The following is a 26,545-nucleotide window of genomic DNA, read 5'->3' on the forward strand; positions in this document are numbered from 1 at the left end:
GGATTTTTATGTGAGCGTTGCAGCACAATCATCAAGGTGTATTTTGCTATTTGAAAATATGAATTGACCTCTAATCAGTCTAAACCCTTCACGCTGAAGCCCTGTGTGTATAGAACCCTTTGCTAGTGTTTTGTAGTCTTTCTATTTACAGGGAAGAGAAGAAATGCCTTCCACTAGTTCCCTGATTGCACTTTAAACGGTGAACATGTTCAGTCTGAATGTGTTGAAATTAGAGTTCTCCTGTTTCCTTTTAATTCCATGTGCTTTGATTGGAAGCAGCATGCAGGCTAATAAGCTACTGTTGTATTCAAAAACCTTTTGCAAATGGCTTCACAACAGTGAAAATTTAAATAAAGAAATTTGGACAATTTTGAAAATAGCTCACTCTTTTAATCAAATAATTTTATTCACAGAATGGTAATACCGTAAAAAGAAACATTTCATCAATAGTGAAAACAAAAGCTGCAGAAGTAACAAACTGCCACAAAAGGACAATCTATTTATTGGATGTAATTGCAATCGTGGAAGTATTTTTTTCAACATTAATGTGCCAACGGCTCTCAACAGTTGAAACACCAAGTGGAGGTTTGTGGCGACTGATTCCTCCACTTTTCACTCCCAGCGCTGCTTTAACACTCGTTCAGTGTACGTTACATAAACAAGTCGATGAGGCCAGTACGTGTAATTCTACAGCTGTGGAAGAGCTAAAGACCCCAAAAAGATTCACAGATACCTTGCATTTAACTATGTAATATGGACAAAGTGGCGTTACAGACACGTGCACACAAAGAGCAGAAAGTCACTCAAGCTTCGGGTCAGTCTTAGAACACATTTTAGTCACTTAGATTCATGACAACTTTCAAACACGGGTCGTATAAAAGCTGGAATGATCCAGAAAAGGTCATCATGTGGTGCAAGCCTCAGGAATCCAACAGCTGAATTTATAAGAAAATATTGTTAACTTTAAAAAAATGTACTCATGTAAATCTGACAATTGAATGGAGGTTGTAACCAGCCAACCTTCAACCAAACGTCCTTCTATACATTGTACATGTGCGTTTTAGAGTAATACTAAAAATAGGTCAATGATTTTCCCTCACTCACACACCTCCTTATAACCACACCTAAAGAATGATATTAATTTAGTGTTGTAGTTTAATGACTGTAAACAAGGTTGCAGTACATTCCTCGAAGTCAATATTGGTCATTATTTGAGGTCCAGACGTGATCATGATTTGAATGATTCAACTCGTCATCCAGGTGGTGGTGGTCCGCCGTCTCAGTCCGAATCAGAGTCTGAAAACTCATCTAAGAGATGAAAATGAAATTACACCTCTGGTATCAGCACAGTTGTGGAGACGTTACAATAATAAGACAAACTGGTTAGCGTACTGATTTTCATAAAAAACCTTTATAACTTAATACTTTCATGAAAAGTCAAAGTATGGCATGTCTTAAAATGCCATTGGAACTAAAAAATAAGCCTTAAAGTATTGGAATTGAAGGTTAAAGCATAGCTTTCTGTTTAAAAGTCATAAAATGTGTTGACGTAGAAGTCACAGTTGCCCAAAGTAAGTCATAAAATAATGGCATGGTATAGTATTCCACAAAAGCCATCAAAGATAGATTGTATGTTATAAAAAACTATAATATAAATACATAAATGTATAGTGTGTCCAATACAAATGTGATAATGTAATGTGTATTAACTAAAATCATGTCATCATATTGTTATAAAATGTCATAAAAATGTCATAGTTTAGTACGCCATGAAAATATCGTGGCAATAGTGTGCAAATAGTGTCGCAGTATAGAACGTCATGTATATAAATTAGTACAAATGTTTAAATGTACATTATCCCAGAAAATGAGAGACAAAGTCATAAAAAGCTTTGTGTCATGTCACAGTATAACATTATAAAAATGAAAAAGTCCTAACCTTGGCGTCCTGATGGCTCCTCGGCGGACTCCCCCGCTCCTTGCTTTAGGAAAGCAGCCAGCTCATTGAAAATTAGGTAAAAATCTAAAGCAAAAATGATGGTGGCGATGAAACCAAATATCTGTGAGAAAAATAAATAATTAAAATCAGTAAAGACCATGTAAAACAAGAACTGAGATGATTCCAGAAGGGCTAGTTTTTTGTGTTGTTAATCCATTTGTGATTGAGGCCATGATGAAAAAGTCAACGTTACCCCAGCAGCCTTAGAGGAACCGTCCACATATTTGGATACTGAAATTATGGAGATGATGAAGAAGATGATGGAGGCAGACACACATCTCATGAAATCCTTTAACAGACAAGCAAGAAACTCTGTGTCACTGTATTATTTGACTTCTTTCACCACTGGAAGGCAGTTTTACAATCCTGCACAACATGAACACGGCCTTGATGTTGATGAGGGGAATCTCTCTCTCACCGTGAGCGGCCACAGGAAGCCTTTAAACCGCTCGTTGAATTTGGTGGAGTAAGCGAACAACAAGAAGAGAGCGGCCAGGAGCTCCAGCAGGGGAACCGTCACAAAGGCTGCTGCTGTGGATGCCGCGAAACACACAAAAGACACAAAGGACAGAGCCTACGGACACAATTAGAGAGAGAGAGAAAAATACAAGGAGCATCAACAGTATGCACGGGACACGAGACTGATACTCAAAATGTTATAGTAAACTATAAATACTACGTATTTAAAAAACATTTTACAAAATCCACCGCAACAGTTTCTAACATTGTAATTAGGGCCAGGACTTTAGCACGTTAATTACGATTAATTAATTACAATGTGAATTAAGATTAATTAATTGCACAAAAAATAACACATTAAACATTTTTTACGGATTTTTACACTTATTTTTTGCACCGCGGAACGTTTCTCACCGGATGAGTTTCGGAGGACCGATTATACTGGAGCACCAACTAGCGTTCATGACTTCAGACAACAACAAACCACAGTGAACATGAACGAAGAAGCTGACGAGACCGTGTCGGTTGGCCCCGTGAATGGGAAATCTTATTATAATAAACACACGGATGGAAGCGTCGATAAGAGCATGGTTGTGTGCAAGCTGTGCAACAAGGAATTCACATCGAGCCTCAAGTATCACCTCAACGCAAAACAACTAGCAGCTAGCGTGGACGTTAGCCCGACTCCGAGTACAAGGACCCACACCCAACCCACACTGCACCAGATGACTGGTTTAAGGACCAGGGTAACTAAGTCCACGTCTGAAAAAATAACCAATGTTCTGAACGTACTTGAAAGTATTGGTCTACTTAAAAAAAACCTAGTTTACAGAAGGTCTACTTACCTATAGGCTACCTGAATTTCTGAAAGTACTATATTTCTAAATATGCTATTGCTAGACTTGTCTGCTGGAATTGGTTGAACAAAAATAAAAATCCATGTGAAAAAAATTACTTCTCACTGTTCTCAGGTCAAATATTTATGCAATTAAAATGCGATTAGTTTTGATTAATTAATTATAAAGCCTCTAATTAGATTAATATTTTTAATCGAGTCCCGGCCCTAATAATATATATATATTATATATTATATTATATATATATTATATATATTATATTTTGACTTTTTTCACAATATTTTTTTTCCCATGACATGACTGGAATGATCTTAGATGGAGCAACCTACACGTCCCTGTCACTAATGCCAAATGCCCCACATTTCTGTACTTTAAACCTTATCTGGGTTCAACCCTCAAGGGACATGGTGGCTCTTCCTAAATCCTTTTTTAGTTTTGGGTAACTGACATTTATAAAAAATCATAATGGGATATTGCCCCAGAGACGGATTGGTGCATCTTAGAGGATCAAACATGCTTTTCATCCTTCCTGCATTGGTAAAGGCACAAGTGAGTTGAATTTGAATGTAACAGAGAATTGGAGGGTGGATGCACTAAAAAGGGTAAACAAATCTACACCCTGTGCCAGACCCGTCAGTTGAAGGTTGTCCACAGGATGCCCTGAAGTAGACAAACATGTGATTGTCTTGAAAAATGCCCTCAGAGGCTGTAATAAGTTTCATGTCAGTGTGACCACTGAATGAGACACATCTGCTCATCTTTACTGACTCATCCGGCCTTCTCTCCCGTCAAAAAGGTGGAACCCTATAGGCTATGTAGCATGGCTAATAAGTGATAAAAGCTTAATTAGCAATTAACATCAAATTTAGTCAATTCATCATCATTCAAAAGATTCATCATCATTCTTGACAATGCCATCATAACTCAAGTGAACACGCCTTGTGTTTCTGCATAACCCCCAGGGTTCACTTCTCTGAAACAACCAGTGGGGACAATGCCCCCACAACTACCTCCGCGGTAGTGCGCTTAAGACTTGGCAGGAGCGGGATTTGAACCCACTGGCGGCACTTACAGAGGCTTTTGGCCCCTGTTCTCACCCCTACACCACCAGTCCTGGTCACATTTTGGCCGTATTTGACTTTGAGACTGCTACTCAAACCTCAAAACTCTTTCAAAGCAGAAGTGATGTCTGCATGAAGGGGCATGAACCCACAACCTCAGACAGCAGGTTGGAGCGTGCAGCCCTTCAGTTGTTCCCTTGTGCTATTCAAGCACATGCCTCATTGTGTCCGTTTCTCATATTAGACCTTGGGATTGTTTACTAAACCTCAAAACTGCTTCAAAGTTTACAGTTTGAAGCCCTGACTGCAACCAAACCCTCCTTCTGAGAGAGCAGGTTTGAACTGAGGATCCTCCACACTTCAGCTATCTCCCTGCACTAATCCACCACAGACCTGTTGATGCTTTTGAATCCAACCTCAATTCTCATAGATTCTCAGGCTGGAATCCACAACACAACACAGTTGTCTGCTGGAATTGGTTAAACAAAAATAAAAATCCATGTGAAAAAAATTACTTTTCACTGTTCTCAGGTCAAATATTTATGCAATTAAAATGCGATTAATTTCGATTAATTAATTACAAAGCCTCTAATTAATTCGATTAATATTTTTAATCGAGTCCCGGCCCTAATTGTAATATTTTACTACATTTTCTTAAGGAAAAAGAATCACAGCTGCGTTGAAATTAAGTATTGTCATGAAATTGTAAAAAAATGTTTTTAAAAAACAGTATAGCGTCAAAAATAGTTAGATCCAAAAATACATTTGAGAAATTATAATATGTCCAAAAATGTTACAGAATAGTATGTTAAAAGGCATTAGGTGAACATTTCATAGTCTGTCCAAAATAATCACAAGAAGCCACAGTCATACATCCAAAAAATGCCATCATTAATATGGAAGGTCAAACAATTGTCATAATATATTCAGAAAGTCATCCTTGGTATTGTTAATTTTACTTCTTTGTTTTACTGTGTCCTACTGCACGTCTACCTCGCCCCCGATTGGGTAAACCTGAGCCTAATCATGCTGGTTATGCTCTAGATTTTGCATCATCGTTGCCTTCTATCGTTGCCTGATGTTTACTTGATGGATCTGAAGACGAATGAAAAATGTCAAACCCGACTGGCTAAATACAAGGAATCTTCTTCTCTGATCTTCTCCCTCTGAGATCATGTCACAAAGCTGAAAGTGAGTGAATAACATTTTCAGGTCCCTGTCCTGTAAGGACATACCGCTGTTAAAAGATTGTTTTTGGAGCAACGTGGACACTGTGAAACTGCCCCCAGTATTATAAGCAACAAGTATTACAACGCCAGAAAATTATCCTGCGCTGTGCTGGACGCTCTCCATCAGAAGTGCAAATCAAAGCAAGACCAGGCACTGTAATCTCAGACAGGCCGGCCATCTTGTCTTTGTCCCAGTATGTCATCCTACGCTGACCTGAGGTCAGGAACTCCCCCGTGATGCAACTCAAACTGCTGCAGCTGCTGTGAGTTCAAAATGCAGCATCCTGTCATGGATCGATAGGATTTCTGCTGGTTAATTAGCTGCTCGGGCACGTTTGCTGATGCAGAGTAGGGTCTGGGGTGTTTGGTTGGTTGTGATGCAGGATAAACAAAGACCAGGCAGAATACATTTTCTCATACTGTGTATGAACCGGCAAAAAAAGACTTCAGATCACATCAGAAAGGCAAATGTCTGGGGAGTGAGACTGTTTTAAGGCTACAACTAAGTTGTTGTTTTTTTGCTGAGGTTATAACAAATGAATAGTTTGGTCAGACGTAAATACGTATACAATCAATCAATACAATCATTTGTTTTGTATACTTTATAAAAAAATAAACTGTACAATAACAAACTGTACTCTAGACTTTGGTTAGATGGGAGAGTGTGTGTCTTCAAAGCAATGCCCTTAAAAGGAATGCGATGAGTCTACTGAGGCGCGCTTGAGGGTAGTGAAACCTGCCAAGAGTGTATATAAGAGCTGTAAACTCACAAAGCATAAGTCCTGAAGCCACAGGCACATTAGGCTGCTGACAAACCGATCCGTTTCCACCACTTGGACAGGAGGCACACTTTGCACACATGTACAGCAACATGCAGCCTTTATTAACAGCGTGCATTTAGAAAATATTGCACTATATACACCATTTAGTGATTTATTGGGCCTGTTGCTGTCTGGGACTGAGAATCCTAATGAGAAATGCATAGAGCTCTGACACACTGTGTATAACAATGCGAGCTCAGCAGGGTCTGTGTCTGACTAATGAATGGAAAAGATAGAAAGGATATGGGCCGTATCCACTTTACTCACCTCTATTGGCTGTGAGCTTCCATTACACTGTGTGCAAGCTTTAAACTGCATCAAAAAGACAACACAACTAGGACTAAAGCTTCCAGCTACAGAATACAGGCTGTAGTACAAGATGCATACAATACAGTGCAATGCCAGGGCTTGGTAAAAAGAAGGGTGAGACTTGTGAAATGCTCAAGGCTAAAAACAAAAGAACACCAATCTACAAGTGAACAACCAGCGAAACAAAGTTGCAAACTGACCAGAACTGTTTTGTCAATTGATTTTTCAAAATTGAATCACGTACATTAAAACCGTAAAGATGTTTTCTTTCCATTCTGTGGATTTTCTAGACACTTCTGTTGAGTTTAAAAAATGTATTTTTAAAAATAATGTGAGAGCTTCAAAATGAAACTACCTTCCCCTGGATGTGTTAAGAAACTGAACACATTGCAAAAACCAACTTGTTCTTTTATGTCAAAGATAAAACTTTACCCAGACCAAATGATAATAGATCAGGTAATAGATCAGGTATTGTGCCACTTATCGCACCACGAACACACAGCAGGATTTCCTCCACAGATTAACACAGGTGGTAAAACACACATTTACTGACACATCGCTCTTTCCGATCATACTAATTATAACCTAACAACCACTTTCATTTAACATGAAGAGTCATTTGCAAGCAACACCTCATTCTCCTTTCCCTGAAGCCTCGTGTTCTTTCTTAAACATGTTTTAATGTTCTCTGGCTTTAGCAGAGGGTTTTATCTGCAGGCAGTGAGTCTTACTACTGTTGAACCCATGTGTACACACACTCCTGCTGTCTACTGGTGGGCTTATTAGTGCATTCATGCTGAAGCATTTAAGGCTGAAGATCGCCACTTCATTGTTGAGCATCAGTAAAAAGGCTGCATTGTGTGTGTGAGCTCTTCTCTTCGTTCACACACACAGAGGACTGTGCTCCAGGCTTCATCTTTGGCCAACAGACTGCAGGATGTGACTGTGAGGGGGATGACTTCTCCATCACGTGACACTAATTTAAGGGTTCATGCAACAGTTAGTGCAGTGAGACCCGTCCTGTGACAAATGCATGGTGGTAATCGCCACACACACACACATGCACGCACGCACACACGCGTGCACACACACACACACATACTTCCCTGCTTTATTGAACAGTGAATAAAAAGCATCCGCCACTCTGCGAACGTTTACATGGTCAAATTGTCTGAGTTACGGGTGATTTAACTGGAGAACAGAGGTTTTAGAAGCTTTCGTTACTCGTTTTGGCTCCAACTGCTCCACCCTTTACTTGTGGAACCGCGGACACGGGCTGACCCACGTTCAGAATGACGTGAATTCAGCGTGTATTCTACTTGTTTGCAAACGTGGGTTAAAGCAACGCGAGGCTCCAGCTGCCAGCGGCAAATAAAAGAATCCAACAACGCAGCGCGTTTCTTTTGTGCGTACTTTGGATAAAAAGCAACGGCCCAGTGAGAGTTTCATTTGTTCCAGAAGGGATCCCTCTGGTCATTTCTTACCACTTCAGCGATAAGCAGCATTCCTTTCCTCGAGGAGGCGAACTCTTTGCTCGGGAGGACCGACAGGAGGACATTCGGCCGCGGTGGGTTCGCGTTGGGAGCCTCGATGTCTCCCATGGTTGCAAAGAAATGTCTCCAATCTGCTTAAACTCCGGAAAGCCCGAACTACTATACGGAAGGTAGAGGATTCAAGGCTAAACAAAACACCAAAAATAACGCTGGGCGCTGCGGAGGCGTGATGCTTCTCGTTGGTGGAAACGGAAACAGTGACAGCGCGGAAGCGCAGCGCAACATCTGCTTTGTCCAGATGTGAAATCCGATGCCCCCCCCCCCCCCCCCCCAGCTGCATACAACACGGTCCTGAGCCCTCACTGGAAGTACTCAACTCAAGGTGTAACCAAGCAAAGGAAAGTAGTTTATTGATATCGAGGGTTTAACATTCAAGTTTGTGTCAATCAAAAATATCGGACCATTTTTTCAAACAACAATTCGCATTATCAATTAGAATTACTGACATTACAATGTGCTGGACACGGGCACAGGCTTTGGAACAAGCCACACGGTGTATACATGTCATTGATGCATTCCCGGGTTCTCTTTACTCTGTTTGTCGCTCCTCGGTTTGTTGAATGTGATGTTGTTGAGAAGCACGTAGAAGTCCACACACAGCAGCACAGCTGAGAGGAAACCAACTATCTGCAAATAAGGAACGCCTTTCAAAATATATTCAGAATGCTAAGCGTCAACGTCAATATGCGTGGGTGAGAGAAAAAAAGACATTGTTCGGTTAAAGCACGTGTTTAATCAAAGTTTGGATACAAAATTGGGCCACACAAGGGAAATTTCAGTTCAAAATGAAAGAAGTATTTCTCACCCCTCCAACGAGTGTGCCTGTGACCGAGTATGTAGTCACAGCCACGATGCTTAAGACAATCAAGTACAGGGCTGCAAATGCTGAATTAAAAACATCCTGAGGAGAGGAACACAACAAAAGAGTCAAAAACCAAACATGTAGAATATGCTGAAACTTGTATGTGGTGTAAAACATCACCCACGATGAGAGGCCAAAAGAAGAGGGTCAGCCTTTTGTTGAGTTTCAACATGTACAGCAACAACAGAAATGAAGTGATCACCAACTCCAAAACTGTGGCTGTAATGAACTTTGGGCTGGATGCTGCTGTGAAACACACAAAGGCCACAAACAAAGTCCCCTGAAGACACACAAAAGAGAAACAAAAGACAGAACACAATATAAATACATACAGATATCTATAGATTCCAGAAAGACGAGTCACAAAGCTCAATAATCTAGTTGTTACACCATTGTCTGTTTAAGTTCTGACTTTGTTATTTCCTCATGTACCGGCTCTGTTCCTCATTGTAGTGTGCAGCTTAGCAGCGCAGCTCCTTCCGTCGGAAACTAAAACACGTTGAAACGGTCAGAGATGTGCTAATGGTCTCACCATCTCTGCTACTTTCAGGACCCCCCTCTTGGATTTGATAAAAGCAGTGTCCACCTCCATGCTTGTTATTCGGTTTGGATCCTCTCGCACCAGGGTTCAGATTTTTTTTTTTTTTTTACAGCTCACTCTGTTTCCTGAGACAAGCAAGTTCCTTTTAGCTGAAAACGAGTGTGTGCAGAAGTACACACGTCATTTGCACAACAGCAGCTGCTCGGCACACCTACCGAAAAAAGACCTACATAATTACATGTATGTGCTCTGACAACACACAGGCCAATCCCAAAAAATACTCATGATTCAATGTATTCAAAATAGATGTTTTTAATTAAAAACGTGCTTTGAGGTATGGCTGCAAGAAAGATACAAAACTATTTCAAAAGTCCAGCAGGGTGTGATTCATTGCATTAGGTAAGGTCAATGAATACAGTTCCCTCACAGCTTGTTCTTCATTTCAATCCCGACTTAAACCATTCGCTCTTGATGCAGCTTTTATTTTTGTTAGAGCTTGTGTTGGCTTGTTAAAATCACAAATGTAAACATGCACAATATATTGTTGTTATACCAACACTGTAAGAGCCATTTTGTTGTTTTGATTGTTAACCACTTGGGGGTGAGGTGCTATGTTTCAATTAGGCTGGAAGGACAGCAGGTGGAATAAGTATTGAACAAAAAAAACAAAATAAAGAACTGAAGATCAAGATTCATAGAAGAGGCCCACAGAACCTTCAAGATTTGAAGACCGTTTGTGTGGAAGAATGGGCCAAAATCACAGAGCAATGCATGCGACTAGTTTCTCCAGACAGGAGGCGTCTTGAAGCTGTCATCACCAACAAAGGCTTTTGTACAAAGTATTGAATAAATATCAGTAAGTGTGTTCAATACTTTTTCCCTTTGTCATTTCACGTTATTACACATAACTTTATTTCTGAACTTCTTTGTTGTGGTTTCTTTGTATGTATTACTTGGGTGGTTATCAACATCTGGTGAAAATGTCATGTCAATAGCTCCTTTGGAAATATATTTACTGAGAAAAACGGTGACGTGTTCAATACTTATTTCACCCGCTGTAATCAGCAGGATTACCTGCCAGAGGTTTTGGTGTTTTGGAGGCAAATAGTTTTTTTTGACTGTTGAAAAGCGAGACGTGGAAGAATGTGTTAGGATCTTTTGATGGTGTCACGAATAAACAGTGTTAAATTACTTTCATTTTTGACACCAAGGTGACCTCACTTTTGATAGGAAAAAGGGTCACTATAAACACTATTTGTTTGACCAAAACTTCTTTTAAAAAACAGCCACTTCTATTTTACAATGAACTTAAAGACATATCCTTTAAAAAAATAATGCTGTTTGTTTTTCTATAAAAAGGCAAATCTTCAAGTTTCGTTTCCTGATTGTCTCAGTGTGGCCAGTCACACTTCCGGGGCTCAGACTTGGGCACTTTGAGACACTTTCCCAACTTCTCACAGCCTGCAGGGGCCCAGTTCTGTAACAGAGAGAGGCCATCACATAAGAACATGACATAATAATATTATCAGATAGTAACTTAATTTACACTTAATGGGTCTTTCCTTCTGACTTTACAATAAGATGTATCCTGTGTCACAAGAGAAAATATTGTCCCACCATACACTAAATATTAAACTTGTGAAATTTAGTTTAATGTGTGGGTATTTCTTGTGACAAAATCAATTTTAAAGATTTTAAAGATCAATTTTAAGCACGATACAAGATAAGACACAAGACATTATGTCACAGTACAGCACCCACACATACTGTAGATCATTGTAATTGGGTTCTATTTCTTCACCACTAGGGGGCAGTGCAATGCCACAAATGAATCCACATGGAAGCTCCCAATATGTGAATTGTCCAGTTGACAATACCTGTGTTCAATTTAGCTCCTTTGAATAATCCTCAATTTGATTTTCTTTTGAGAAAGAGAAAATTACCATATTAAGGTGATGACATATGATTTGTAAAACCAAATACACCTTTTTGACAAAGTCAGTAACAATGATGAACAATAGTTAAATCTGTCAAAGAAGATGATTCATATTCTAAAGGCTCAAAGCAGACTGAACAAAAAGCAACCTGAAAAAAAATATTTTCAGAGAATTTGAGTGATTCTCGGTTATTAATAATGTACTCAGGGTTAAGGTGGCCGAAATATACAGTATTTGCCGTGAAATCTGAAGTGGATTAGTTCCACTGCCTCCGGATTCATTGGGAAACGTGATGGAACTATAAAGCCTCTTTTCACAACACAATTATTTATTTTTTCAGTTTCTAGAATAAAGTGCATTATGATGTTTGTGTAAATCTCACCATCACCGCCACGTCACACATGTTGAGCTGGGGAACACCCGGCACCAGAGTCTTCTCATGCTGCTCCACAACCGGAGAGATCCTGCTCAGCGCATCCTGGTACTCCTTAGTCAAAACACTGCAAACACACATTGCGAAGAGTCAGTTGGGATACAGCTAACAACTAGCTTTAGTATCCATTGTTTGGCAAATTATTAGGTTTTTGGATCAATAAAAAATAAAATAAAATAAGTCCATCATAATTTTGATCTTCAGAAATCTTGCTTGTTTGGCCAAAACACTTAAAATGATACATGGCAAGATTCAAGTAACAAAAGGATGTTTTGCATATGTTTTCTTGGAAACAATGAATCCACCAATTTTAAGATCAGAATTTAAAGTAAAGATGAAAAGAAGTGAAACAATAGCTTTATCCTCAACAGAGATGACACTGAATATTCTATTCTCTCCTCACTCTGTAAGGCTCAAATAGTTGTTTTTTTTTATAGTAAATGAACTGCGCCCATGTAAGCTTAACACATTATATCAGATGGGGGACATGATGTAGCTTTCCACAACAGAAACATAAACACGCACACATGCTGTCCACCCACGCACCCTTTAAGGGAGCGCACTGAGCCGGCTGAACCATGTAACCTCTATCCCATCCCGGCTCGCAATTACTGCTGGTGGACACCAGTGAGCCCGAGCACCTCTGTGCATTATTATATTCAGTGTGTAAAACACAGGGGCCCTGAAGGCTTTCAAAGGAACGCTGCTCTCAATAGGACCTGTAGGGTTAATGGGCCATGTGTGCGTGCGCGCGTGCCGTGTGTGTGTGTGTGTGTGTGTGTGTGTGTGTGTGTGTGTCTGTTGGGGGATTGGGCGTCTGGTGGCGTGACACACAGATAGACAAATATCAGCAGTGCAATTACACCCCTGATACACTCGCCGGCAGCACCTGTGCCAGCCTTCCACCCGCCCTCCTCTGCAAACCCAGCCCTCTGATTGGCCCCTGGGGAACATGTGCGTGTGTGTGAGGTGAAGTGTCAATTAGAGTAATAACCCCAGGCCCTGTCCAGCTCACACCTACCCTCCCTCTTAGATCTCCCACAGGGCAGCAAGGCTTCCTCCATCAGCAAGCACCTGCTCCTCTCCTTGATACTCGCGGCCTTTACTTTTCCCTACAATTACTCGACTGGTAGTGCACCGGCTGCAATTAGTCTCACTGCTGGGGGGCTTTTTTTGTCATGAGCTAACTATCTACGCGTCCACTGACCTTGGCTGCATTACCCCTCTTGGTTAAAAACCAAGACATTCAGATAGAATTGCTTCAGCTATCTAAAATCTAAAATTGAGCTTTTGCCCCGATCTCTATCAGGAAGAGGGATATTTCACTCCCCTCCTATCTCCTCCCGCTACTGGTTTCTGCAAAAAATGTTGTGATAAGAGACGAAAAGACTTAATAGAAGTAAATGCAACTGAGATTTATCAGACAGCTATAAGTATGCAATACCCCAACACAAGTCTGCATGCAAAGCTCGCCATGCACTGAGAAACTTGCAGGACAACATTAGGTTTTCTTTTGTTTTGTCTGTGCACTCAAAATCTCACACTGCAGACCTCCTAAATCCAAAACTAATAATATCATTTGTTTATGCCCCCGCTGCAAACAAATAAGAAAAATCCCACAGTCAGCACGGCTCATTATCATGATTACAACCCTTAGCTCACTGGTGTAGGAACAAAAATCTGGAATAATAAGCAGGCTCTATGCAAATGGAGTCTTTTGATTTATAATGTATGGCACCCACGGGGGATGGGGGCATTGCTCAGGTGTGTCACCACTCTGATTACTGATTCATTACACTATTGCTGGAACACACACACACACACACACACACACAAAAACAACCACAGAAGGTGGGGGAATTGAGGAGACAATCAAATACATCTGTCCTGCCTGCCCCTCCCCACCACCACCACCTTCTCCACCCCGGTGGAAATTGAGCACTTCAGTAAGGACTATTGATTGGAGACACAGGAGCTTAGTGGCAGGCAGCAGATGAGGCCAGACTGCGCGGGGCCGCCTGCAGTGCTGGAGCTGGGACAACACTGTGGACGGCCGGGGCTCTGGGGACGCGAGCCTGATGTGGGTGGTGGGAAAGAGGGCTGTGTTAACCACAGGGCCGTAAGGTCACAGACGTGGAAGGCAGGCTAAAGGCTTTGAATGAACCCAGTAGGGGTCCAAATCCGCCGGGCTGGGGCGGTGCAAACCTCACTGGGTTTGTGCTTGATCCTGGAATGATGGACAGCCAACGCGGGACCAACTCAAATGTAATTGGTCCAGGCTCCCTTATACATTTGTTGGTACGTTCCCTCCCGGATGGCATAGCGTGTGTAACTGTTCAGGACTGGGCGCCGTGTACGCGTGTGAGTCTGCTCTTTGCTACATCACATCCTGCGACAGTAGTGAAGGTATGTCTGCAGACAGGCCCTACATCATCTTAAGTGGCTCTTTAGGTGTGGACAGAGATTAATGACGGCCGGGCAGCCAGTCCAGCTAGGGGACCGAGGAACATGCGGACAAAACGCACGCACACACACACACACGTGTGTGTACACAAACACACACACACTTATCTAGGATGGAAGAGAACGGTCCCAATAGAGGCAGAGGGACAGCGGCTGAGGGAGTAAAGGTGGAGAGAGAGAAGTAACAAGGGAAAAGGTAAGACAAAAGTTTGGAGAGGAAGGGGTATGTGTAGTGCTGATTAGAAAGAACAGTGAAGAGGTCATGCGGCTTTTTTGGGGGGGGGGGTTGACCTTGCAGACAAACTCTACTGCAGAGGTGAAGAATTACGGGGAACATTTAGCACTCAGCCCAACACATGGCTGCGTTGCTGATTGCTTTAAAAAAAAAAAAAGTATTCTTCCAAGTGAATAGCGGAGCTAAAAGGTGAGCAATTGAAAAACAACATGAATGTTTTATAGTCCAATCTCACTACAGAGCTCAGAGAAGTTGGAGCAGGAGGCAAAGAGGAGATGAGGACGCAGCAGAATGCGAGAGGCAGAGCTGCAGATGGCAGAAAAGAAAGGTCAGTCTAGGAGGATTTATGGCAGGAGGGAGCCAAACAGTTCACTACGAGCACCAATGTTCTGTCACAACTGTGAGATTATCCTGATGTATAAGTCATGATGTCACCGTCTGTCATATGGTCTTAAATGCGTCGTCATGGCCTCAACTTCCACTGCTACGCCGACGACACCCAGCTCTATTCCTCCAAGACCATCACTGCAGCCATGCCCTCATGACCTCCAGACTCGACTACTGCAGCAGCATCTTCTACGGCTCTCTGAACGAAATCCTCAACAAACTGCAATATGTCCAGAACTCCTCGCCCTGGTCCTATGCAACCTCCACTGGCTCCCCATCAAATACAGGATAGATTTCAAAATATTACTCATCACCTACAAAGCCCTAAACAACCGACACGATTCTGCAGTTTTCTGCAGTTCTATTTTTGATATATTTTTTATTTATTTAGTGTTTCTATCTATCTCTCTTAGTTATCTTACTTAGATTTACATTGTAAAGTGTATTTGGCGCTATAAACGGAAATATTATTTTAAAATATCAATATTCTGCACTGGCGGTGTGCAGTGAAAGATGGCCCCTGTATTTCTTTGCACATTATTTAGCCGAAGTCTCGATTCAGCCTTTAAGGCGTCTCTATCCGATTCTTAACTCTCCTTTGAGGGAAGGCAGGGACACACGAAACTCCATTAAACAGCACTGGCTCTCAATTTAGAACCTGGATAATTTATCTTACAATTTTCACTTGCAGCGGTGCACCGGCGGGCTGAGGGCCAGATAGAGATCTTTAAGTAGCTGTTTGCAATCACAAAGAGGAAGGGTGTAATCAAGTGTGCTCCGGCTGAGCGGATCAATTGGATGCATTCTTTTTCGTGCCACTGAGCATTGATCTCATACACACTCAGCGCTCCCTACAGGCACAGGTTCCTTTTGCGGCACCTCCTCATTTGCTGCAGGTTGACTCCCTTCTCCACCTGCTCTCAATTGATTTGCCCTCTCCTCTCCTACTGGGAAAAAAAGAAGCAGGGTGCAGAGTTTGAGCTTTTCAGGGAGCTAACCTGATAGGGTACTTTTCCCCAGGATCCCGCCCCAGGTGGAAAATGATTGGCTGCATTGTGTGCTCTTTCTGCTCGTGAGTTGTCACACCCGGGACCTCTTGACCTGGACAGAAGTTGATGCCCTGTAAGACACAAAAAGTCAAAACAATTTACCCTGATTCACAGTACAATATTTTTCTTATTTGTTACTAAATCAATGCTCGGACGAGAATGTATCCCACCATATTGGAAAGAGCAGAGCGGCCTTGTTTGGGCTCAAAGGCTCAGGCTTTCCCTTCAGAGCAACCTAACATAATATTTGAGGTCAGTCCTAAAATGTAAGAGAATTTACCAATAAACTAAATTATTTAAAATAAATCACATCCCATTTTCTCACCAATTCTGGGTACAACGATGCTCTCTGTAACAAATGACTTTCCTTTAACAGCTGGATGTCTAGATTTAGGCTTAATCTCATTGTTTAGGGCCTGTATGCATGACTTCAAAGTGGTTGTGTTATTTATGCAGCTAACATCGGTACATTCAAGTAACTGGCAAAATAGAGGACTTTTCTTCCTTGTGCCCCCCCCACCCCCCCATCATCTCTCCGTGCGTTCGCTCCAGCTCCCCCGACTTCATTCTCGTGAGTCTGGCGGTGATCGCAGCCGGATTGAGTCACTCTCCCTCCCCCAGAACCCCCTGGAGATCTGCCCCCTTTCGTCAACACACACACACGTACACACACGTACACACACACGTACACACACACACACACACACACACGTACACACTCACAGAGCGATTTGATGCACACAACTAATATTGAGAAAGCATTCATCTGTGAGGCAGTGTTGCTGCCCCCCTCTGAGATCGCTCAACAGAGCACCTCAAAAATACATAAAGAAGAGAAAGACAGCGAATGAGTGAGAAGGATAGATTCCCCCCCCCCGGCAGGAGCCGCCAGAGAAGGCCTGCTGTGTTGGTCTATCTGTCTCTTGTACCTAAGACGTAACAGAAAGGACCCCATATCTCCTCTGACAGTAATGCTATGGATACAACCCTTCAAACCAGAGCAGAGCGCTCGCTATTATAGATAAGGTGCAGGAGCATCAAGCAGTGGCACCATGGATTTGGGTGAAGGTATGAAAGTATGATGTCGGTTTGACCCAAAAAAGAAATAAATAAATGTACTAATAAAATCATTTTTTTTACGTGGCTTATGGTTGATTGTTTGAAATACTGAAAACATATTCCCTTATACTTCATGGATTTGGCCACGCATGTGTTGAAGCATTAAAGCACGTCTTCACTTAAGTCAGTGAACCTGTGCAAAAAGGGCTTTTACATTCAGCTAACCTGCTGCCATGAAGCTCCTGTTGTATCACAGGTAACTCAGCAATACAAAGAAGCTACAGTCACCACAAACAATATGTTGCAATATTAACATAACAACACAGCCTCAGGAGAGGTTGATGAAATGTCTCATTTTCCTCCCGGCTGAGCTGAACACAGCCAGGACGGAGCGACGCGACTCTCGGCTGTTAACCTGGAACTTTGTTCTTCTTCACAGACACACATCTTCCCTTGTTTATTTCCTTCATGGTCCAGATCATTTGAAAATGATCAATAACCCATTTAAAGAGGGACCTTGAAACATACCGTCTGTCTGAAGCTACATTTCAGAACATACTCTGACCATCTGAACAGCTCAATAGTTCACTTTGGAATTTATAAAATGTACTTTGAGTTGAATGAGATGGACAGTTTAATGATCCAACCACAAGGACACAAAGCATATTGAAATTTAACTTTCCTTGAAGGAGCTCAACTGTCACTCCATAAAACCCACATAGACATCTATGGACAAACTGAACATTCATATTCATGTTTTCTCTGCTCCTTTCTTTACCTTTCTCTCTCTCACACACACACCAATCGATAGGCAACTCACAGGCAATCAGACGCCATTATTTGTGAAGTTCCACTTCAGTTCACATGAGTTGATAAAGGAGGCTGCTATTGATTCAGCGACCCTGAAGGAGAGAGCAATTCAAGCGACCGATGGGGCATAAAACAAACTGGAAAACAGTAAAAGCAGGGCCACGATGGGAGGACAGGAGGTTTTCTGGACAGAGGAGAAAAAGATGGACCACACTGTCCTGCTTCTCAAGTGTCAGATGTCTCATCCCTCCTGACACGTTTAGAAAGCATCGGGGTAATGTAACTACGGCTGAGAGACACTGCTGGCGCCTGCCTTTCCTTCCTCCTTCAGAGCTGCGTGTTGCCCAAGGAACACGTCTCCATGGAGTCAGAACAAACAACTCAACTGGTTGATGAATGATGTAGGTTCGCTGATGAGGGGATCCTTCATTAATATTCATTACGCTCTGATGTACACAGCAGTCAACTGATGAGCCATTTCCGAGATAACACCAACAGTGAGCGTGTTTGTGTGTTTGAGTACGATTAGGAGAGACAAAGAGCGAGGATGCGGCGGCGCAAATGAAGAACGCAGAGGGGCAGAGCTGCTGTGTTACTGTGTTACTGGGGCGTCTTACGTTGTTAAACTCTTCCCACGAGTTGCTCCAGGTCCAGTAGTGCGCCTTGTACTCGGCCAGCCTCACAGCCATCAACTCATTCCCCCGGTAGTAGAAGATTGGCCTGTCGTGACATGGGGACAAGAGGGGGGGGGGAAGTATTGCTCTTTCAAAAAAGATATTTTCAATTGGCATGCTTGCATTTCAGTTCACTCTCACTGAATTTGTTTTTTAACCATTCAGCAAAATAAACCATTTAACTTAATTCAAGTCATTGGAATTTTTAAATTTTTTCTTTTTATTCTTTTTTTTTTTTTTTGCTTAAATGGGGAAACAGGATTAAGATTCTGCAGTCATACTGTGGTGCTTAAAGCTGCACCACGTCTACCATGGGGATGCTAACATTAGCATGCTGCTGCAGGCTTTAATGCTCACTCTGAACACCATCATGAGAGTTAGGAGAGAAGAACTTGCAGCTAGCATCAAGTTCAAAGTAGAGATGAGGTGGATTGAAATATCCGTTGGGCAGGTATTTGGTCTTTTTACCCTACGATGACACTGGATGAAAGTTCATAACAGTGCTCTCCCACTCAAGGATGTTGTCATGAACATAAAAAGCCTTTCAAAACATGAAAGGGATCTCGGCCCCAAAACCAAAGGCCACAAACATCCAAAAAGCAGCGGCTAACGTTACGAGTGCTCACCTGCTCTGGAGGGCGTGTGGCCGGTTCAGCAGGACTGGGGTCAAGTCCAGTCCGTCTAGGGCTCTGTCGTCCGGAGGGTCGATGCCGGCCAGAGCCAGACTGGTGGTGAACAGGTCCATCACATTGGCCAACTGGAAATTCACCTGGAAAACGAATAAAAAGGAATTGAAATCCAAAATCACTATCTGGACCATGACAAGTGAAGAACTTTGAAGAAATGAGGACGGCCCAAATTTCCTCTCAAGGTCTAAAAGATGAATTGGTCCTCATTTTAAAAAATGAAATACTCACAAATCAAGCAATGACATTTCATGGTGCAGTAATACAAACGCTTGCTGCATTTCCTTAGTGCTGGCGAACGAGGCAACAATGCATTATCATGATGGGATGTTTGCATGTGTGGTTCTGTGAACACATCTGCTGTCTCTTCTCTAATCTCTGCTCGCAGGTTTATTATAGAGCCTCCAAAATGCCTCTCGTTCTAAATTAGTTTTTTGGTGGGGAAAAGGGGAAAAAGAGGAGAGAAATTATGGAGAGGACGAGTGGCGGGCAAGCAGACGGCTGGAGCGAGCTGCCGTTTTATCTCCTTCTCGCAGTCCCAGTGAAAAGCTTTATTTTATTTATAAACTTTGAACTATTTTAAGATAAAGTGACATTTTTTTGTTGTCATCCTTGATCTTCCCTTCCATTCTCTCCTGAGCGAGCCGTAGAGGGAGACGGCACGCTCACAATCAGATATCAGCTATCAGGCCTCTGCAGCTGCACCGCCATGTGCCGCTGTGCTCCTATCAGCAGCCAGACACAGACACACACTCGCACAAGCTCCTTAGCACTGAAATGAATTCCCCCTTTCTTCTGTATCCACAGAACCAGCCACAGAAAAGGCTTTGCAATGCATTCCATGATCTATCGGCACACACAGACGATCTCGCTCTCTCTCTCGCACAACAGATTTAGTCCTTCACGTCATTTTTTTAAGTCCCCTTTACACGGGCACACACAAACCATTAAAAAGAAGACAGGACAAAAGGACACTAAAAGAGGCAAAACTGACATTTACTTAGAAATAACCAAAAAAAGCAGAACTTTCGGACCCAGATGGCTGACAGAGGATTTTATCTCTAGTTGGCTTCTTTTAATTCTGTCCTTCACCGGCTGGGCCTCATTTTCCGGTCTGTGCTGAACTTCACTTTTTGTTCTTCCTTATTTCATTTTGACTGACTCACCGCTCTATTAACGTCCCATTCGTGTTCTTGCATTCTCTCTGTGTTGTGAGAGGTGATGTTTGTTATCTAAGGAGGCAGTTCCTCCATTCCCGTCCCTGTCACTCTGCCTGTGTGTCGGCGGCCTGATAAAACGCAACAAAAGGGATTGTGACCCTCGACAACACTGTGGGGCCGACACCGCCCCGCCCGCCTCCCAATCCAATGTTCCAACATCGGCCAACCCTCATCATACTGGCCCACAGCGCCTCAGGCACCGGGAGAAATGCTGGATCTGCACCTGCTTCAGAAAGCTCCTTCATTCCAGCACACCTCTCCTCCTAAATATGAGAGAATGACAACGTTTTCCTGCACATCCGGACACAGTCGGTTTAATGCATGAGCTTCATCGCTCAGATGCATTCACGGATACACTGATTTTTTGTCTTTCAATCACAATCCGCTAAACGCCCTCCCCCCCTCCCCTTCATGAAAGCCCGTCCCCTTAATCTAAATATTGTAAAGAAGCATCTGTTTCCAATCGCTACAATAAACCTGCTGAAATCGCTCCCCAGAAAAGGCTTGCATGCTTTTCCTCTGCAGCTTTTTGCGGAAAGAGCTTATGGACTTTTCAATGAACAGATCGACAGAGATTTTGGAATAAAAAACAAAAAAAACGAGAGAGTGGACAGCCCTGTGCCTGGTCTGTCCTCCCTTCCACATGATAAATCCACAGCTTTAGAGAGTACGGTAGCTCCAGTAAAGCAGCTTTTTGCTTCAGGGAGGATCCATTGACCCCTGGTTCCATACGTATGTGTATTCACGTTTAAATTCGGGCATATAGAATGAAACAAAAATCACAGAGACGTGATCCACCACTTGCAGACGCATCCACAGACACTCTGGTCAATAATAAAGTGGCACAGGTGCAGCAAAGCCCTGCGAATACAGCCACATTCCTGTCAGTGTGGCGTCTTTAGCCCTCTTTCTTTTCCCTTTTCTACACCAGCCACCTCTTTTACTTCTTCCTTGCCCCCCCCCCCCGTTTCCTTTATCCTGAGCGCCTGGCATATTCAGATACTGAAGTCCTCATTTCGGCTCAATCCAACCTCAGCAAACACACAAACAGATTAGCCGCTTAAGACGCTCCCAATCCCCCTCTCCCTCGCTACTGTGCTGCGCTATCAGGCCCCAGCACACCCCTGTGAGATGAGCCAGGGGCAAGGCTTACTGCAGACTGCAGCCTCCGCTCGCTCCTCCACCAAATCCCCCTGCGTCACAGCCCCGTGTCACAGCTGCCCCTAATACAATTAAAAGTCATTTGCAGAACGCAAAAGGCTTAGAGGATCACGGTGTGGGTGTGTGTGTGTGTGTGTGTGGGGGGAGGAAGGGGGGGGGGGGGTAAATTGGGGAGGGGGAGGCAGGAAAAAGAGAGAGTTTGGAGAAATAATTCCTGCCAAAATGTTTTTGGAGAAAAGCGCCCACACACTTTGTGGCCGCAATCGCATAGTTTGTCTTTGCTGTTTGTGGGGTTCAATCACTGGATAGAAGTCGGACGTATTCAAATGGATACAAAGCCACTAGGTCAGAGTGTGTGTGTGTGTGTGTGTGTGTGTGTTAAAGTGGTAAACGATACACAAATGAAACAAAAAGCAACAATCACTCAAAAGGAGGATTAGTGAAATAATTGTTCCCTCGCTCTGTCCTGTACGTCCCCTGAAGCTTCATGGGGAACATTTCAGCTCCTGGTACCTGTTGATAGGGAGAGCATTAAGGAGCTTGGGGAAAATCCCGGCTCCCTGGTTCTAGTCTTGTCTCTAGAGAAGATGGTGGGGATTAAATGAGTGATCACTTTGGATTTTCTTCTGGAGGCTTTTTCTCAAAGCTTTAAATCACTGGAGTATTCTCACCGTGCCTCCTTTGATGTGTCCGGGCCACCAGGCAATGGCTGGCTCCCTCATCCCCCCTTCAAAGGTGGTCTCCTTCCCGCAGAGGAACGGCCCGTTGCTCCCGCCTGAGGAATAAAAAAAACCCCTCATTTTTGGTATGTGTGTGCAGTGTGACAAAATTGCACATTTTGTGTGTGTGTGTGTGTGTGTGTGTGCGTTTGAGCTTTGTGCCCACCTTCCTTTGGACAAGATATCAGAGCAGCTCCGTTGTCTGAGGTGAAGAAGACAAAGGTATTGTTTGCGATGCCCTGAGTCTGCAGCAATGACAGGATCTGACCGACGCTGTAGTCCAGTTCCATCACCGCATCGCCGTATCTAAACACAACACAGACACCCCGGGGGAAATGAATCAAGTTACGACCTCATGCAGCGGCAGGACAAAGGGAAAAGTCGTATTAGTCAGGATAAAACGTACCGGCCTCGCTGGCTCTTCTCTAAGAAGCGCTTGGAGGCGTAGACGGGGGCGTGAGTGGCGTCCGGTGCCCAGTAGAGGAAAAAGGGACGCTGGGCCTCAGTCTGACGGACTATGAAGTCGAGACCTTCCTGTGAGGTGGCAGGTGGGAGAGAGAGTGTTAAAACAAAGGTCTTACTGTGGCTACGCTCACGCTACGGCGGTCAATCGCTCTGGAGTAAGTCATCGCTTTCTTGTTTTCCTGCCACACACAAATTCTACCTTTTGCCTCTATTGCATTTTGCAAACAATCAGCCACGTCATCAACAACGACGACGCTGAAAGCGGGCTAACTCCCTAAGACGTGCTCGCCTGAGCTTTACAAAGCTGTACTTGACAGATCTTCCTCTGGTGAAGGCAGAGTAAACCTTCCGAGCACGCAGTGGCTCTCTGCACGCTGCTTTTCATCGATTCAGGAACTGAATAGGAGGGCCTGACGTAGGCAGCAGAGATGATTAAGATGAGTGTGTGTGTGTGTGTGCAACAATCCACTGAAAAGCACCAGAATGATCAAGGGCAAATATCAAGTAAGTGAACCTCAATTTACCAGCAAGTACATATGTGTGAGGTTGGACTCTCCAGTCTTCTTGTCAATCTTAAACTCCTCATAGTATCTGGAAAACAAGGGAATTGACATGATTCATTCATTAAGCCTTAATTGTTAGTTACATATCATCCCATGTGAGTACCTGCTGACCCCACACCGTTCAATTTCTCCTCTGCTTACTCAACCGCATGAGACGGTTCTGTATCGTCGGGGTTTTCAATCTCCCCCTCAATTGACCGGAACTACTGCAAACTAAATCATTAGGACAACGGAGGCAAATTTCCCTCTCGCGGAGTTTGTTTGCAGCAGATTTGACTAAAAGATATATTGAGGGAGTCTCAGCAGAGCCGAGCAGAGGGAGCTGTTGTGGGGCGTTGCTGAAGCGTGGCGCGGCGAGCACAGAAGCAGTGACAGGCATCTCTCTTTCTCACGCTTCACTTCCTCCAGGTGTCCTCGCACACAGCCAACGCAACCTGCCGTCTCTTGAGGGCAAAAAGTGTGCGTCTTTGTGTGTGTGCGTGTCTATGTGTGTGTATTTCTGTCCAGGGCCCAGGTATGCAGCGCTGATTAAACCCACAGCTAAGCGAAAAACACGCCCGGCTGCCAGTTCCAGTGACCCTGAATACACATATGGCTGTTTTGGGGAAAACAAATGGGCGGAAAATGGAATACACAAGCACAGCTGGTACAGCGACGGAAGAGGAGGGGAGACACTCAACTCATCCGGAGGAGCAGCCAGCCAAGCTACTCTACTGAGTCACCGGGGAAAGACGATTTTTATAGATTTCCAGGCTCTCTTTTGGTCCTCTGTTATGTATATCCGAGTGCTTGTGTGTGATACTACCTGCCAAGCATCTCAGAGTTGTTGTAGACAGGGATGTTGGGTCTGATGCTGCTGTTGTAAGGACCAAAGTGGCAGTCCGGTGCCCCAAACCATTCATCAAAACCGTTCTCCAGAGGCAAGTACTGAGGTCTGTGGCCCAGATGCCTGTAGTGAAAAACAAAGTGCACGCACACATTGTGATATCCATGTGACTGAAGGATGTGCAAATTCAGATATTTACCAGGTATTAAATGTAGTTAAGCCACTACACACATTTTCTCAAGCATGACATACTTATATGAATATATTTGATTGCAGTTCGTCGCCATTGGCTCTCATCGGTTTACACTAAGAATTGTTATTCTAATACAGCAAAGTTGTGCGTTTGGCCAGGGGGTCACATTGTGAAGAGCTTTCACATTATGTAACCGTAGACATATGTGGTGCATGCAAAGCCAAACTAAAAGAGAGATAACAGTGTGTATAATCAACAATATCATCCCATATTAATAGGTGCCTTAATGGGAGGGAAGAAAAAAAATCTATATATAAAATGTGATATGAAATCTGTGTACACTCTAAATAAAATGACCTTCAGTAATTTTAGGGATTTATGATTTGCAATTGATTGACTAAAATAAGGGTATTTTTGTAGAATTTGTTACAGAAACGTTATTCAGAGGCACCATCAGCCGTGGTCATCAACATCACCTCTGAAACAAAAAGTTTAGTACTTTAGTTATTTAGTGCTCACCATTTGCCAACTATCTTGCTGACGTAGCCCTTTTTCTTCAGCATCTGGGGTATTAAAATCTCATCCTTAGAGATTCCTCCCACCATCTCCTGTGGTGTGTATGCTGCAGGAAATGTAAAGAGGCGTTTATAGATTTTCCATAGCTATATTGCACATTTTACATCATACAATAAGTAATCAGAAAGCCTGCAGTAAATAATTTGAAGGTGGATCATTTGCACAATTAGGATATATTCAGTTTACCGTTTCTGGCGTGGCCATTTGTGGTGTAGAAACCGTTTCTGACAGGCAGCCTCCCGGTGAGAAGTGCAGCTCTGGCTGTTGTTAAAATGAGAGAAATTATAATATTATTAAAGTATCTTCCAAAATTCTTTTTACACTGTCAAATAGGGAAACGTTTTTTCGATTACCTGTATGTCTGACACACAGAAATTGACAAATAAAAGCTACTTTGACTTTGACTTTGAAATAGAATCACATGTGTTCCATCCATATCATTACAAACATTGGTTGCATGTTTGAATCAAATATAACATTTATATGTCATTGTCATATCAAATCTATATGTATCGTACTGATGCCTGATAATACGTTGTGTCCTGCATGTTGTATCTAAATGAAGCGATGTGCAAACTTGGTTTTTAACACATCACAAGGGTAGTTCTGAATCGGTTCAATTGAGTCACGTTTTTACTCTTATTAATGCGTTATTGCGACATTTAATTGTTGTGACGATGAAAACATGAATAGAGATAGAACGCTGTAATGAAAGACTTGAGTTCTGTATTCTAACATGTTCTGCTGACTTACATGGGGAACAGAGGGGGTTTGCAGTGTAGAAATTTGGAAACAGCATGCCCTGAGCAGCCATGGCATCCAGGTTGGGGGTCTCCTTAGAGGGCTGGCCAAATACCCCCAAGTCCCCCCAGCCCATCTGAAGAGAACACGGAAATAATAGAGAGTTTATAACCTCCACATTAACACCAGCAAAGGAAAACACATGATAGTGGTGCACAAGCTAAAATGTTCAATGACATAGTGACACTGGGTCCTCCTCGAGGACCAAGGAGCAGGAAAGTGAAAGAAAAGTTATATTTTTAACTGTCAAACTTATTTCAGCGCTCAAACTAAACTGTGCTGCTGATGTGATGAACTTAAGTCACAAGGACACATACAAAACAAAGGAAACAACTTACGTCATCCATGAGCATTATGATAATGTTTGGAGATGAAACGTTTGCTAGGTTTTCTGTCACGGCGCAGCATATTATTGCATAAAAGAGAGTCAGGGTTACAGTAGACATTGTTGTGCTGTCGGTTAGCTCGCTGAAGTCATATGAGCATCGACTTCGAGGAAGTGCTTTGTTTGCCTTCGTGCGGGTCATCGGCGCAAAATGTACGCATACACAGTAGAACAATTGTTTGCATGTGATTTTGCCTCAAATGCATTTAAGT

At 42.9% G+C, this 26,545-nt stretch overlaps 3 protein-coding genes across 3 annotated transcripts; all 3 read right to left on the reverse strand.

Annotated features, from left to right (window-relative positions):
- Window positions 1–385: 385 nt before the first annotated feature.
- On the reverse strand, window positions 386–8,512 carry cmtm3 (CKLF-like MARVEL transmembrane domain containing 3). Its single transcript, XM_037482706.2, has 5 exons — window positions 8,220–8,512; window positions 2,418–2,573; window positions 2,193–2,288; window positions 1,940–2,060; window positions 386–1,308 (listed from the first exon to the last, which is right to left on the reverse strand). Exons 1-5 carry the CDS (start codon window positions 8,334–8,336, stop codon window positions 1,280–1,282), a joined length of 519 nt encoding a protein of 172 aa, XP_037338603.1. The 5' UTR covers window positions 8,337–8,512; the 3' UTR covers window positions 386–1,279.
- A 101-nt stretch (window positions 8,513–8,613) lies between these two features.
- On the reverse strand, window positions 8,614–9,835 carry LOC119229628 (CKLF-like MARVEL transmembrane domain-containing protein 3). The gene is made up of 4 exons (XM_037490196.2): window positions 9,683–9,835; window positions 9,275–9,430; window positions 9,094–9,189; window positions 8,614–8,915 (listed from the first exon to the last, which is right to left on the reverse strand). Exons 1-4 carry the CDS (start codon window positions 9,740–9,742, stop codon window positions 8,793–8,795), a joined length of 435 nt encoding a protein of 144 aa, XP_037346093.2. The 5' UTR covers window positions 9,743–9,835; the 3' UTR covers window positions 8,614–8,792.
- Window positions 9,836–10,001: 166 nt separating this feature from the next.
- Window positions 10,002–26,430, reverse strand: galns (galactosamine (N-acetyl)-6-sulfatase). Its single transcript, XM_037455254.2, has 14 exons — window positions 26,287–26,430; window positions 25,901–26,024; window positions 25,334–25,408; window positions 25,091–25,193; window positions 24,358–24,501; window positions 23,514–23,580; window positions 22,931–23,058; window positions 22,691–22,830; window positions 22,477–22,580; window positions 19,365–19,507; window positions 18,682–18,784; window positions 16,145–16,266; window positions 12,011–12,128; window positions 10,002–11,168 (listed from the first exon to the last, which is right to left on the reverse strand). Exons 1-14 carry the CDS (start codon window positions 26,392–26,394, stop codon window positions 11,082–11,084), a joined length of 1,566 nt encoding a protein of 521 aa, XP_037311151.2. The 5' UTR covers window positions 26,395–26,430; the 3' UTR covers window positions 10,002–11,081.
- Window positions 26,431–26,545: the final 115 nt, after the last annotated feature.

The sequence above is a fragment of the Pungitius pungitius genome, chromosome 4, assembly GCF_949316345.1.
Source record: "Pungitius pungitius chromosome 4, fPunPun2.1, whole genome shotgun sequence".
Taxonomy (NCBI): Eukaryota; Metazoa; Chordata; class Actinopteri; order Perciformes; family Gasterosteidae; genus Pungitius; species Pungitius pungitius.